The 13,097-nt window shown below is 36.5% G+C and overlaps 2 protein-coding genes across 4 annotated transcripts; one reads left to right on the forward strand and one right to left on the reverse strand.

Annotated features, from left to right (window-relative positions):
* The first annotated feature begins 136 nt into the window (after positions 1–136).
* On the forward strand, positions 137–2,754 carry LOC124153693 (cilia- and flagella-associated protein 20). Its single transcript, XM_046527009.1, has 3 exons — positions 137–623; positions 709–825; positions 2,370–2,754. The coding sequence occupies exons 1-3, from the start codon at positions 348–350 to the stop codon at positions 2,556–2,558; spliced, it is 582 nt and encodes a 193-aa protein (XP_046382965.1). The 5' UTR covers positions 137–347; the 3' UTR covers positions 2,559–2,754.
* LOC124153691 (ufm1-specific protease 1) lies at positions 2,708–9,620 on the reverse strand. 3 transcript variants are annotated; one of them, XM_046527004.1, is made up of 4 exons: positions 9,375–9,607; positions 9,102–9,278; positions 6,912–7,133; positions 2,708–2,974 (listed from the first exon to the last, which is right to left on the reverse strand). In XM_046527004.1, the coding sequence occupies exons 1-4, from the start codon at positions 9,513–9,515 to the stop codon at positions 2,822–2,824; spliced, it is 693 nt and encodes a 230-aa protein (XP_046382960.1). In that variant the 5' UTR covers positions 9,516–9,607; the 3' UTR covers positions 2,708–2,821. The 3 variants fall into 3 exon arrangements, with proteins under 3 accessions (XP_046382960.1, XP_046382962.1, XP_046382963.1); XM_046527006.1 differs by lacking the exon at positions 2,708–2,974 and adding an exon at positions 3,287–3,484 and having other exon boundaries at positions 9,375–9,620; XM_046527007.1 differs by lacking the exon at positions 2,708–2,974 and adding an exon at positions 5,790–5,894 and having other exon boundaries at positions 9,375–9,618.
* Positions 9,621–13,097: the final 3,477 nt, after the last annotated feature.

A 13,097-nucleotide genomic window follows, 5' to 3' on the forward strand; every position in this document is an offset into this window, starting at 1 on the left:
AACTTAAGACCACTTTGTTCTAGTGTCGTGCCTATTTCGTTATAAACGCGAATTCCATGGAAATCACACCTCCCGCCAAATGAAAACAAAGAAAACTCGTAAATAACATCGACCTTCATTTCATGTGTTTATTTTCAAGCGTGTAGTGGGGCGTCTAAATTTTCCGAGTTATTAAAGTGGTACATCTGTGTGAAAAGAGATTATCGCAGGCATTTTGTATCGAATCCCTAAAAAAGTGCAAATTAGTGTCTTAAGTATGTCTCCGTTTTGATTTGTGTTGGAGAAGGATAGATGAGATCATTTTACTCACAAGAGTGTAGCTTGTGTGTGAACCTATTTCTGTGATCATGTTCAAGAATACGTTTCAGAGTGGATTTTTATCTATACTGTATAGCATCGGGAGTAAGCCATTGCAGATTTGGGACAAAAAAGTCCGCAATGGACATATTAAACGAATTACAGATAATGATATTCAGTCACTAGTGTTAGAAATAGTCGGCACAAATGTTAGTACCACATATATCACCTGCCCGGCTGACCCAAAGAAAACTTTAGGAATCAAGTTGCCTTTCTTGGTTATGATTATAAAGAATTTGAAAAAATACTTCACTTTTGAAGTCCAGGTATATATTTTGTTACTCTTATCTTTTAGCGTGTTAGTTACCTTTGTAATTGTGAGCTTGGTCAAATGATTACATTGGATTTCAGGTTTTGGACGACAAGAATGTGCGGCGCAGATTCAGAGCTAGTAACTATCAATCGACGACTCGGGTTAAGCCGTTCATTTGCACGATGCCAATGCGTCTAGACGATGGATGGAATCAGGTAAAAATAACCCTTTTGAGTGTTAAAAATGATGGTCTATGAAGACATCTTGCGATAATTTTTTTGGGAATGCAACATTATAATTGTGGGGGTGGATGGGCTTATTACAAAATCATCATGCTATCATGTCCATAGATGTGATGTAGAAAAGAGAAGGGATGGAAGTGATTACATTCTTCATAAGGATAAGATACGTTGCATTAGCATTGGTGCGCTTTCATTTAAAATACCGAAAACCAGTGTTACCCTTAGTATAACCTAAGGGAAAGGAATAACCAGAGTGATCACTGGCAAAGAACTTAACTCAGGTGGACATTTCTTTCCAAAGGCTGAATAATAAATATGAATGTGATAAAACATCATGTGAATAAACTGATTGTTTTTTTATCAGGGATCAATAAAATAAATAATCCCTGAGGTGCTATATTTTTCTCCATAACTTTGTTTTTCTAAACTCTCACTTCATTGGCTAATCCCACTTGTTTTTTGTCTATAACATTTGTAAACTAGATATTTGAGTAAATTTAAAATGCTGAGAGCATTTTCCATACCTTAATTACTCCACATGGGAAGGAAACTCACTTTTTGCCATAAACAATAACTTATTCCTTTCTCTTGATTTGTTGAGTATTTTTTGCAAAACATTGTGCTAATGATTTTTCACATAAAGAAATTAATTCCTCAGAAAGGTTGGAAAATGTGCAATTATCATTCTTCAGAGTTGAGCAAGTTAAAGATAATTAGCGATTGACTCTCATCTTCCTTAGAATGCTCACTAGAGAAGTGGGTTCTGCAGACAAAGCATTCAATGTTCTCTCCCAACCTGCTGCCTAAATAAGTTGAGAAGTACACCTTTAAGCTCATTTCCAAAATGGTGCTTGTGCCTTCACTTCTCACAGAGGTTGTCTACTTGAGGGAGATGATAAAAGGAAAAACATGAGGTAGACCTGTAAGATAATTTATATACTGTGTACAATAGCCTTTCACCAGGCATGTTTACCATTCTGACAAACCGAAAATTGAATTGAAGCTATTCAAAAGTAAACCAAAGGAAAACCTAATATGATCACATAGGTCAGCTGACTGTACTACCGTAGATTTGATTAAAAGAACATCACACCGTAACGTAGACAGGCTTAGTCACTGCTTACTATCATAGTGGCCCATAGTGGTGGTGAGAAGCATATTCGGTGGCGGACTGAACAGTAAACCGTCAGCTGCCGAGCTTGCACCATTTTGTGTCATACAATTTTACTGTCCAGTGAGCACTTTGGTTATTCATTTCTTTGTGGTTTTACGTATTATGTTTGCAGCAGCAGTTTTTGGCCACCCAACAAATTATGCTTCTATTAATTTGAGGTGATTGGGGGTCAAAGGAACTGAAGTATGGCGTATGCATTATTGAAGTTCCTGCAGTAATGAATTCTGCATGTAATTTGTTGCAGTTTTTCTTGAATTCATTTAAAAATCTCATTCTTAAGTTTTTATATTTGATATTTTTTATGAGGTACCTTTTACAATGACCTATTTTCTATGAATTACAGGTGCAGTTCAACCTTTCTGATTTTACCCGACGTGCCTATGGAACAAATTATGTTGAAACTCTGAGAGTTCAGATCCATGCAAACTGTCGTATCAGGAGAGTGTATTTTTCAGACAGGCTTTATTCAGAGGATGAACTTCCTGCTGAATTTAAGTTATTCCTTCCTATTCAGAATAAAGTGAAGACATGAAAGTTCATGCAATCTGTATGTTAAAATGTGATGCTTGGATTTAATATTTTTACTGTAAACTAACTGGATATGTTTCTTTTGTACCACACATTATTTGGTGTATTGTGCATTCCCTTGTTACCGTCCACCAAAGTATGTTGCTGAAAAAATACCTGTAATTCAGCTTTTTTATTCAATAAATGTTTTTTGTACAAAGGCCCTGATTCTTCATCTGTCTCTCAGAATTAATCACCTAAAAATTGTCTATAAGAAAAAGGTCCTATTTACACATTGCAAGTAGTATTGCTCAGTTTAATTTGAGGTAGGCAGACATTATAGAATGATGAATCCATGAAATCTTCAGTTGAGACCCATTTCACCCAACATTTCCCTTGCAAGTCTTCTGCACTTTTAGCAATGCCAGTGAAGTGAGGATCCTAGAAAAAAGCAGCACGGAAAAACAACAAAATAATAAACTTTCACAGTAAAAGATCAGGGTATGCCATTTGGAATATCAAATATGTAATCCATCCTGAATGAAACCACTATTTCCAGGATACAAGATCAAAATCTTCTGCATTAAAATAGCCTTAAAGTTAATTCTCAATCTGTTGTTTCATTCATTATCAACATATGAGGGGGGACCGAAATATAACCAAACACAATTATTAAAAAATTCAAAATTTTATTGTTTCATTCATTATCAACATATGAGGGGGGACCAAAAAATAACCGGACACAATTATTAAAAAATTCAAAATTTTATATTTTGTGTTACAAACGTGAGTCACCTTCAAAGTAATCTCCATTTACACTGATAATTTGAAAACTGTTGAAACGAAACACCTTAGGTACTCGTCATTTCCGATGTCTAATAGTGCTGCCTTTGATTTTCTTTTCACCGGTGTAATGTGACTAAAACATTTCCCTTTCATCACCGTTTTCATCTGAGGGAACAGACATAAATCAAAAGGAGTAAATCTGATGAGTAGGGTGGGTGAGGAAGCAGTGTTATGCAATTTTTTACCAAAAACTCGAGTCGCACCAAGTAGCAAAATTTGCCACTTTTTGATCAGGACACAACAAGTGGGGGATGAATTTTGCTGCGATTCGTCTCATTTGCTAAAATTCTCCACAACGAACTCCACAAAAGACCAGATTTTTCAGCGAGTTCATCAATAGTATGCCTCTTATCCTTGTCTACGAGGGCATGAGTGTTTTACCACACTTTCATCAGTTCTGGACCTGAAAGTCCGGTGCTGGCATTTGTCTTTGATCGACTTGTCGCCACATTTGAATTGTGAATACCACTCGTGCACTTGAGTTCTTTTCAAGGCGTGCTCCTTATAAGCCGTAGTCAATATATTAACCATGTCTAACTCAATTTTACCGAGCAGAGAACAAATTTTCAATGCTGCACACTCTTCTTGAATATTGGTCGCTTCAAAAATCATAGGGGTAAAAAAAAACTCTTCAAATGTAAACTGTAACTGGGGCTCGCTTCAAACTGTCTAAAGCCATGCCGATTTGCATACTGACTCAGAGATGATGAAATAACACCCATCAAGTTGGAGAAGTCCAAAATATAAGAGCAACCCACACAGAAATTTCCATCCGGTTATTTTTAGGTTCCCCCTCATATTAACATCATAAGTCAATGGTCCAAAGATCCGTTTGTTGCAGCTTTACCTTTGCTCTTCTGTGAGCTAACCCATTCATATTTGTGAATTTGTAGTCTTTAACATCCAAAGTCCTTTCACATTATTTTCCAGAATAACCCTTCCTATGCAACTTATTCTGGGCCAAATGAATACAAATGTGGAAAAATGGCATCTCAGTGACAGGAAGTCGCAGCAGAACTGCTATTTTCTTTGCATTTACACTAATAGTTTACACTAACCAAAGGTATGTCACCGGCAAAGAGTAGGACTGTCACCAAACAGTTTTCACCTCTCACCTAAATTGTCATACATTCAGAAATTTATTTTTACCACTATGTGAATATAGGCCAGCACTGCTGTGACTTAAAGAAGATATGCTATCCTTGAGTTGTTAATTTTGTTTTTCTGAATCCCTTATTCCAATTCTGTTTTGCAAATTCACAACTGTGTGGCAGGGGGTGTTAGGACACCAGCGATTTACAAATAAAAAGGAAGTGCTCTACAGAAATTACAACTAGCATTTATTGAAATCCCTTGTGGTTAGGGGGAAAAACGAATTCCCATATATATCCGTTCGGCAAAACATCTCTCTTAATTTATCACTTCTATCAGGTCTGGAAATATAGTGGGGCTCTAATATTATATTCTCCGTGTCACTCTTAAAAATATCCATTCTCAATTCTTCCAGCAATCTAAGCCGAGCGAGCAGCCTCCGAGTCTACAGTGGCTCCCAGCCTAATTCGCTCAACATCTGGGTGATGCTGTCTGTTCGCCTGTAGTGGTTTTTGACAAACCACGCAGCCTTCCTTTGTATTTTGTTCAGTTCACGGATTAAGTCCCTCTGCACTGGATCCCACATGCTCGCTGCATATTCAAGGTGCGGTCGGATAAGTGTGAAATAGCATCTTTCTTTTACTTTCTCATCCAAAAATCTTCCCACAATACACTCGATGAATCCTAATTTCTTCAGGGCTATGCTATTTCTTGTATTTTTTCCCCACGATAGGTTCGAGGTTATCGTAACTCCTAGGTACTTCACTTAGTCTGTTGCCTTTATGTTAATACCATTCACAGCATAAACATATTTAAAGTTGGACGAACTCCGCAAAAAATGTACCGACATGCATTTGCTCAGATTAAGTTCGAGTCCCCACTCTTGGCTACACAAATAACATGTTTAAATCCGATGATAGGATTTCAAAGAGTGATCACTAATTTTGCAATAGATGACAGCATCGTCAGCAAATAAAAGTATTTTATTGATAATTCGGGAGCAGAGATCATTAATGTATATAATGAACAAAAGTGGGCTAATTACGCTTCCTTGTGGAACACCTAATGTCACTTTAACTACATCAGAGCTGATTCTGTCAGGAATTATATTTTGTTTATGATCATTCAGAAAGTCGCATATCCAGTTTACCACTGTTTCATTTAATAATTACTGTAAAGTTCACACTTGAAGTTCACCTGCTTTGGTTGTCTGATATTTTTTACATTTCAAAATTATATTCCTCATGAAAAATCTAATGAATATCAAACTAGCATAATATGTATGCACACACCTCTAAGAAGGGTTTCTGAGTAATTATTGAAAATATCAATGTTACCTGATGATTTGAGTACTTGATACCAATAACCGTACCCTCCATTTTTGTGCATCAGGTGTGCATTTTTGCCCAAATAATGGAAGGATCTGAGGATAAATTGAACCTTAATTTAGAGATATTGGAATAACAAGTGACAAAGTAGTCCATGAAGGAGGGTTTGAGGTAAAGTACTAGTTGAAAGAAAACTTTCAACACCATTTAGACACAAAATTCTTACCTCCCAGGAGCCGAAAATTGACACCAAATGGGCAATGCCCCTGAACCACGCCCCACATTGGAAAACAGCAAACCTTCTGTGCTGGGAGAGGGAAGTTTTTCTTTGGTGCTGTTGATAAGGAGTATGTAGATCATCGAGGAAGGGAATTTGACCGGCAAAGTAATTTTTATGATTCCACATAACCATGATCATGAGGGCATTTATAAGTATTTAATGTGGCATACCTAATGGTTGAAACAAAATAATTATATTATAGAATTTGCTACCCAGAAATGCCACAAAAATGCTTTCTGCAGGGGAAATAACAGCTACAGAATATTTCGTAACTCAACTCTGGGAGGAATTCATGCTTGCTCAGAGGCTAAGACTTCAGTGTACCCCATCATAAAAATAATTTTATTAGACAAATTCCCCTCCTTGATGAGCTACATGCACCTCATCAGCCATATCAAAGAAAAGGCTCTCCCTCCCAATGTAGAGGGTTAGCTGTTATTCTGCGATGTGGAGGCATGGTTCAGTGGCATTGCCAATTTGGGGCTTAGAGTTGCAAGTTTTCGGCTTCTAGGTGGTAAAATTTTTATGTCCAGGACCATACATTTGGTTGTGTTAAGTTCACTTTGGCTCTCTCTCTCTCGTGGGTATTCCCCCTTCCTCATCATCAAAGCCTACAGACAGTTTCTGGGCTCTCACAAAAGGAACTCTCCCCCACTTGCTTAAATCAAATCTGCTCAGCCTCAAAGGCAAATTGAACTGTTTATAGATGACTTTTCTCAACATATTCCAATTTTAGACTCATGAACATTCTAAACCAATATCTATCCTAAAACGTTTAGGGTACAGAAAATATGGTAGATACATAGCATGCAAGTAATTGAAGATCTCTTACCACTATCAATAGATGAGCTGGGGCACTAGGATCTTCAGCATTGCAATTAATACCAACAACTCCCTTAGATGAGCAGTCCATATCTCCTCCAATCATTATAGGTGATTTAAAATTTTCAAAGTGATTTTTTAGATCAGGTAAGATATGAATGAGTTTATCATCTTTCTTTACGTGCAGTATTTTAGAAGGCACATCAAACAATTTTTCAATCACCAAACAAACCTAAAACATAAATTGACATGAAGACTATGATCAACTATGAATTAGCAATAAAATAATGTTCCAGAACTTATTGCAAGGAAGGGAAAAATATACACTAAATCACATGATTCACTATAGAGACAAACTGATAGAAAGTGATTCTCTGCATGACCAAAACCTAGTCTTTGATTCAAATCTCATATTTTTAATTTGGAACCTCTATCTAATCTAAGGGTTCCAACAGTTCACTCAAGATCCCATTACCTATTTCATGTTCCACATGTACGTACGAATTATACATACATACATTTCAACAACCAATTATTTGAATACCGAGGGATTATAACAGCCTTTGTAAATAAAAAGATACCTTTTGTGATAAATAAAAAATATTTTAAAAATTTTTTCATCAAAATGTCAATTTTTTATTTCCATTTACTTTTGTAACAATCTCTATTGTAAATTTTTGTGAAAGGAAATTATTCGTGTACTAAATATTATTATTACTACTGTACAATAGGGACAATTGTAATTAATGAAAGTAAAAGATCCTATATTTTAACAGAAGTGGGTGAAAATTGAGTAGTAAAATTTTACTGGAAAATGGAAGGATGGACAAAGAAATATGGAAATGACCAAAACTGATTTCAAATTTCCTCCACTGTTTGGAGTAGAAGCCAACATTTGGAGAAGAGCAGTTAAAGGCAAAGGCACATGCTGTCTTGCTATACATCACAGGAACTTCAGAGAGGATCGCAAGAGTTCTTGCTAAACATGATGTTTTGACGAGATTCAAAAGCTTAAAGAAGACCACTGACCGCCTTCAGAGTGAAAAAGATCATCACCCATCTGACATTTATGAAGGAGTGTATGGAGTATCATGTGCCTGTGGTCAATCCTACTTCAGGCAAACATCTGGATCCTACAAATGCAGAATAGAAGAACGTCGTAAGGCAACTGAAAAGAAAACTTTTTGCCTTTCTGCGGTTGTGCAGCATGCATGGTCATACTATTCCAAGGGTCAAAAATCATTGCCAGAGAAAATAAATATTTCCCTCAGCTGATAAGGGAGGCGATAGAAATAGCAAATCACAAGAAGAACTTCAATAGGGAGGACGGCTATCCTTTAGCTTCATCTTTCCAATGGCTCTTCCAACAATGAAATTCAAACAGAGCAAATCAGGGCATGCCTGACTAGCCTAATATATAAAGAATAAAAGCTCTGCAGATCGTTTGGACCCATAGACGGGAGCTGGAACGTGACTGAAACTGTCGTCCACCAAAAATGAGTCGATGCGGCATGCAAAGGAGAATCACAAATATTTTTAAGTTTTGATCCTCCAAAATTTTTTCAACACCTGCTCATATTGTCAATGCCATGAACTGCAGTGTATACTAGACAATGGTACGATACTGCCACAATGGTATGTGCAATGTGTCGTCATACGCTGTCCCGATATTACTTCCTTTGACCTACAACTCATGTCATGAGATGTCATGAGGTATGGCAGAAGCTATTCAAAGGCGATTCTAAATAAATTCACAGTGCTCTGTAATACTCATCTCAGGAATGTGGATCCACATGTAAGTCCATTAAAGGTTTAGAAAGAGTAGGGAAGGTCCCTAATTTTGTTAATAATGACAGTATCATTCCTACAGACTAAATTTCTTACTTAAAATTAATTAAAAGTAGCAGATGAAATAAGTGCAATACATAAAAATAAATTACAAAGGAATATGCACTGATAATAACTGCTGACTTCTGTAAATGCTTCACCCAACCAAATTTAGGCATGGAACATAAAATGATTTCTAATCAAATGCACTTAAGTTACAAATGTCCACACTGCCGCTGTTAAAGCAACGATTAGAGTCTCAATAGCATATCAATGCAAATACAATAAATAAACTCTTACAATAGGTGTATCATAATGGTAAATGTCGATGTTTAATGACCAAAAGTATTCATATCTTGCTCTGGGCTCTTACTTCGTAAGTTCCTATCCAATCTTTGGAACCCAGAAATGACTGCGGCTTATCTTCCATTGAAACTAGAAGCTCCTGTATTGATGGCAAACTGGGAACTTCGCTAGAAGATCTCTCGGGTAACTGGTTGGCAATCCAAGAACTAATCAATTGCAGAGTTCTGTAACCACATCCCCATCCCTGAAAAAATGACACAACACGTATAATTATTATACAAAAACATGATTTATTTAACATAAAAAGAGCCCTACCAGTCACTAATATTTCTCACCTTACCTTGTCGTCAAATCCGTCACAACCGTAATGATAGTATCGGTAATCTCCGCCTACTAAGAACGTTTCCCCGGGAGAAGCAGGCGGAGATAAACCAATGTGAATATTCTTGAGCAAACGATGCGAGTAATTCAAGGGAGGCATGTCTTTAATTCTATCAGAATAAAATCAAAATTTAACACTGTCGTTTAAACTTCCTTCTCAATTCTTTGACTGAATGACGAATTGCGTGCGAAGTCGTGTTGTAGTCGATTTATGAACAGTTCGATTAGTGAACTCCATCGATACCATTAAACCGCGTATTTTGAAAATCGATTTAATTTTGCGTCTTGAGTTCGACCGAAATCACATGCTTTACTTTTGCCTTCTCCCTGTGTGCCGTGTTAAGTAGTTGACCAGTCTATAGTGTTTCTCAAAACAGGGCCCTACACAGATCTCTGGGGAGTTTTACGTATGTATCTTGTATCATACCTCTTTATGTTTTTCTCACTCGCTACACACTTTCTTTTTTCAACCTTAATGTTTCAATTTGTGGGTTTTGTTGAACAAAATGCTGTCTTGTCGATCGAGCATATTCCGTATCGGTATCCGAGAGCCGTCCTTTGCACTGTTCTAAATTCTGTCCTGCTATGATTTTGTTCACTGAGATTCAAATATTCGCTAATGGACGAAATGGGCAAAGTGGCAAGGATATTTTTTTTACAACTTCCTTTCTCTTTCTATCCACAAAACAGAGAAATTTGGTGAGCAAGGAAAACCTTTCCTTTCCCATTACATTGAGAAAAAAAATGGAGTTTAAAATCCATATTTTCCAATAAAATGCTTTCTGAAGCTTGGTTTCTTATTTATTTCCATGGATATGAGCAAACCTATAGATACTATTATTTCCACTAGATTTGTGGGAACCCTCTTTTGAAAGTGCAATTTTTTTAAATTTGGAATTTTATTTGTAAATTTTCAATAAACTATGCTACATAGCGATTTGTCTCAGTCACTATAATTGTAATTATTTCATCATCAAAAAAGAACTCCTCTATTCATCAGAAAAGGATCCTCTTTACATGAGCATGCAATATTTTTGTTCTACTAAATCACACACAAAGGTTAGACACGCGAATGGGCGTACCCAGCAAGGGGAAGGGGGAGGCAGCTGCCCCCTCTAGAAGCAAAAATCGCAAAAGCCTTAAAGCAAAATCATTACTGAATTGAAATGAAAGTATGTATTCAACAAATTTTCTTTAAGCCCTTGAAAAATTATATGTATTAGTATAAGACATGCAAGTGAAATAAAACTATTTTTTCAAACTGTTATAATTTTCTTAAAATGTTGGTTTCATTTGCCTTTTCCATGTTAAAATGTCACAACTTGGCTTGTCCCCCCCCCTCTTGTTATGATCCTGGGTACGCCCTTGGATGCGCATCTTCACAGACGATTTCTTCCCATTTATTTTCTTGAAATTACAAAATAAATGAGATGGTATAAATCTTTGAACCTGGAGTCAAGGGAGTATCCAATTGAAACTTCTGAAGTGGTACATTCTGCACTCTTTTATTTCACAGCGTCAAGCACAGGCTCATCGGACAACTCACGAGAGCTAGAAAGGCATGGCCAACTCAGGAGGGGTTCAGATACAGAAGGGACCTGAGGCCGAAAAAAATAAAACCACCATAGCAAACATAGGCGTGAAAAAACCCCAACCCTCAGCTTCAAATATCGTAAATAAGATACCAACCCCTACGAAAAAATTGTATAAACCTGTCTCAAATTTGTATACATTCTTATACATTGTCTTAAGTGCACTTAAGTGCTGGCAGGTCTTTGAGGTTCCGAGAACTATTGAGTGACAATACCTGGATGGTCCAAGCCTTCACTATCATTGTCACGATGAAAGAGTAAGGAAAGGATGAGGCAGAAGAGCAGACGATAATGAACTACAGAGGAAGGCATTCAGCGTTTCCACATAGAACACACAATCGCTAAGAAAGCACATAAATCGGAGCATAAGTGGAAGACTATCCTCCATGAGCGTCCACCAGACACTGCTCCTAGAGGAAGCATCATGGCATCAGCAGGAAAAAATATTCTAAAATAATACGAACACACAAACAAAGGCAATTAAGAGGCACAGAACAAAAGCAGGCAGATATGTCTCACATATATACTCAGTAAAAGTACATATATGGAAGATTAAGAGATAGGAACCCTCGAGGCAAACCTTCCCAAAATATATTCCCTCATCTTATCTTCCTTAAAATTTTTTTTCTGGCAATTGCCTTTAGTGGTAACTAATAAAAATGCAAATTCTTGAGTTCATGGTGAACATATGCATCAAAAGCCTCATTCCTAAGCAACAAGTAACATGGATCCTCATGAAATTCTATTTCAAAAATCATATTATATTCATCAAATGCACATTTCACCTGCTGCAGTTGGCAACACTTCCAACCAATTTTAGCTTCTTTTATTGGAAAAACTGAGGGATTGTTTTAGAACTTCTTCCCGATCATGCACCAAGATGGTGTCTCACTTCAAGGGTGGATCCGGGATTTTTTTTCTGGGGGGGTACAAGGGTATGACAGACAAACAGTCTTCTCATTTTTGAGATTAAAAATAACATACAACAATTACTGTACAAAATGTTCTCTTTATTTTAATATCAAATTAATTTATTGATATGAAATTTAATGAATGAGGCTGCGTAATACAAAAAACTAAATGGACATAATGATAACCATGGTGGGGAGCACGTGCCCCTGTGCCCTCTGCCTCAATCCACATATGTCTCAATTGACTTCAAATTTTATTTTGTGAGACCTGTACGGTATCTCAATACACTATGCTGGATAAAATTATACATATTAACAAATGTAATAGTAACAACATTGAGGCCTGGCATAAAATGTATTACATCCCTATGCATTAATAATACATAATTATAATAATTTAACTAATTCAATTCCATTTTGCCCATATGGTTGGGAATCTTTGAAAATTCAACAAACAAAAGTAAGAATGATATATATTGAGAAAATTTAATAAATACATGTATAAAATCAGGCTCATTTTAACTCTGGATTGACGCATAGAAATTGCTTGCGCCTACTATCTTGTCCAGATGAACTCCAAATCCCCACTATGCTGCTATAATGAGTGGTGCAGCGAGGGGAGATTTTGGGGGATAAAACCCCCCTTAGAGCTCAGAGAAATATTTAAGTTTAATCCATTTTACTTAATTGGATTAATATTACTTAAAGAAGAGTGTTAGGATGAATCAAATATCCCTCAGATAGCCGTAAAACTCGCCATTTTGAACCATTTATCTTAAAATTCCGCAATTTATTAATCTCGCACCTACTGCTTATCCTGGTGGGTATTCAATACCACGACACACCCCGGTATTAGTTGCTTCTAAACCCCCCTGCCTTAATTTCTCGCTGTGCCCCTGCTGCTAATTGCAATTATGATTTAAAAATGGAGAGGCAAAATCATATAAGTGGGTGTATGTCATTTCCACGAAAGTTATAAAATCTGCTCCTCTAATTTTAGTTCATCTTTTGACTCCCAAAAGGAATATCCATGGAATATTTTCTAAAAATTACAATAAAAAATTAGTAATTGTATTCATGCTCTTATTACACTTCTTGTCAAATCACATGAGAAATGTTGAGTATAATTGATAGAATCTGAATGCTATTTTGACAAAAGACTGATGGATGGTCTGCTAT

Source organism: Ischnura elegans, chromosome 2 (assembly GCF_921293095.1).
Source record: "Ischnura elegans chromosome 2, ioIscEleg1.1, whole genome shotgun sequence".
Taxonomy (NCBI): Eukaryota; Metazoa; Arthropoda; class Insecta; order Odonata; family Coenagrionidae; genus Ischnura; species Ischnura elegans.

Excerpts from the sequence above, each read along its gene's own strand:
- LOC124153693 (XM_046527009.1), top strand. The coding sequence starts at position 348 with ATGTTCAAGAATACGTTTCAGAGTGGATTTTTATCTATACTGTATAGC. Across the intron at positions 624-708 it reads ACTTCACTTTTGAAGTCCAG|GTTTTGGACGACAAGAATGT; the intron begins GTATATATTTTG and ends ATTGGATTTCAG. Across the intron at positions 826-2,369 it reads TAGACGATGGATGGAATCAG|GTGCAGTTCAACCTTTCTGA; the intron begins GTAAAAATAACC and ends TATGAATTACAG.
- LOC124153691 (XM_046527004.1), bottom strand. The coding sequence starts at position 9,515 with ATGCCTCCCTTGAATTACTCGCATCGTTTGCTCAAGAATATTCACATT. Across the intron at positions 7,134-9,101 it reads ATTGGATAGGAACTTACGAA|GTTTGTTTGGTGATTGAAAA; the intron begins GTAAGAGCCCAG and ends TTTATGTTTTAG. Across the intron at positions 2,975-6,911 it reads CAGCTCATCTATTGATAGTG|GATCCTCACTTCACTGGCAT; the intron begins GTAAGAGATCTT and ends GCTTTTTTCTAG.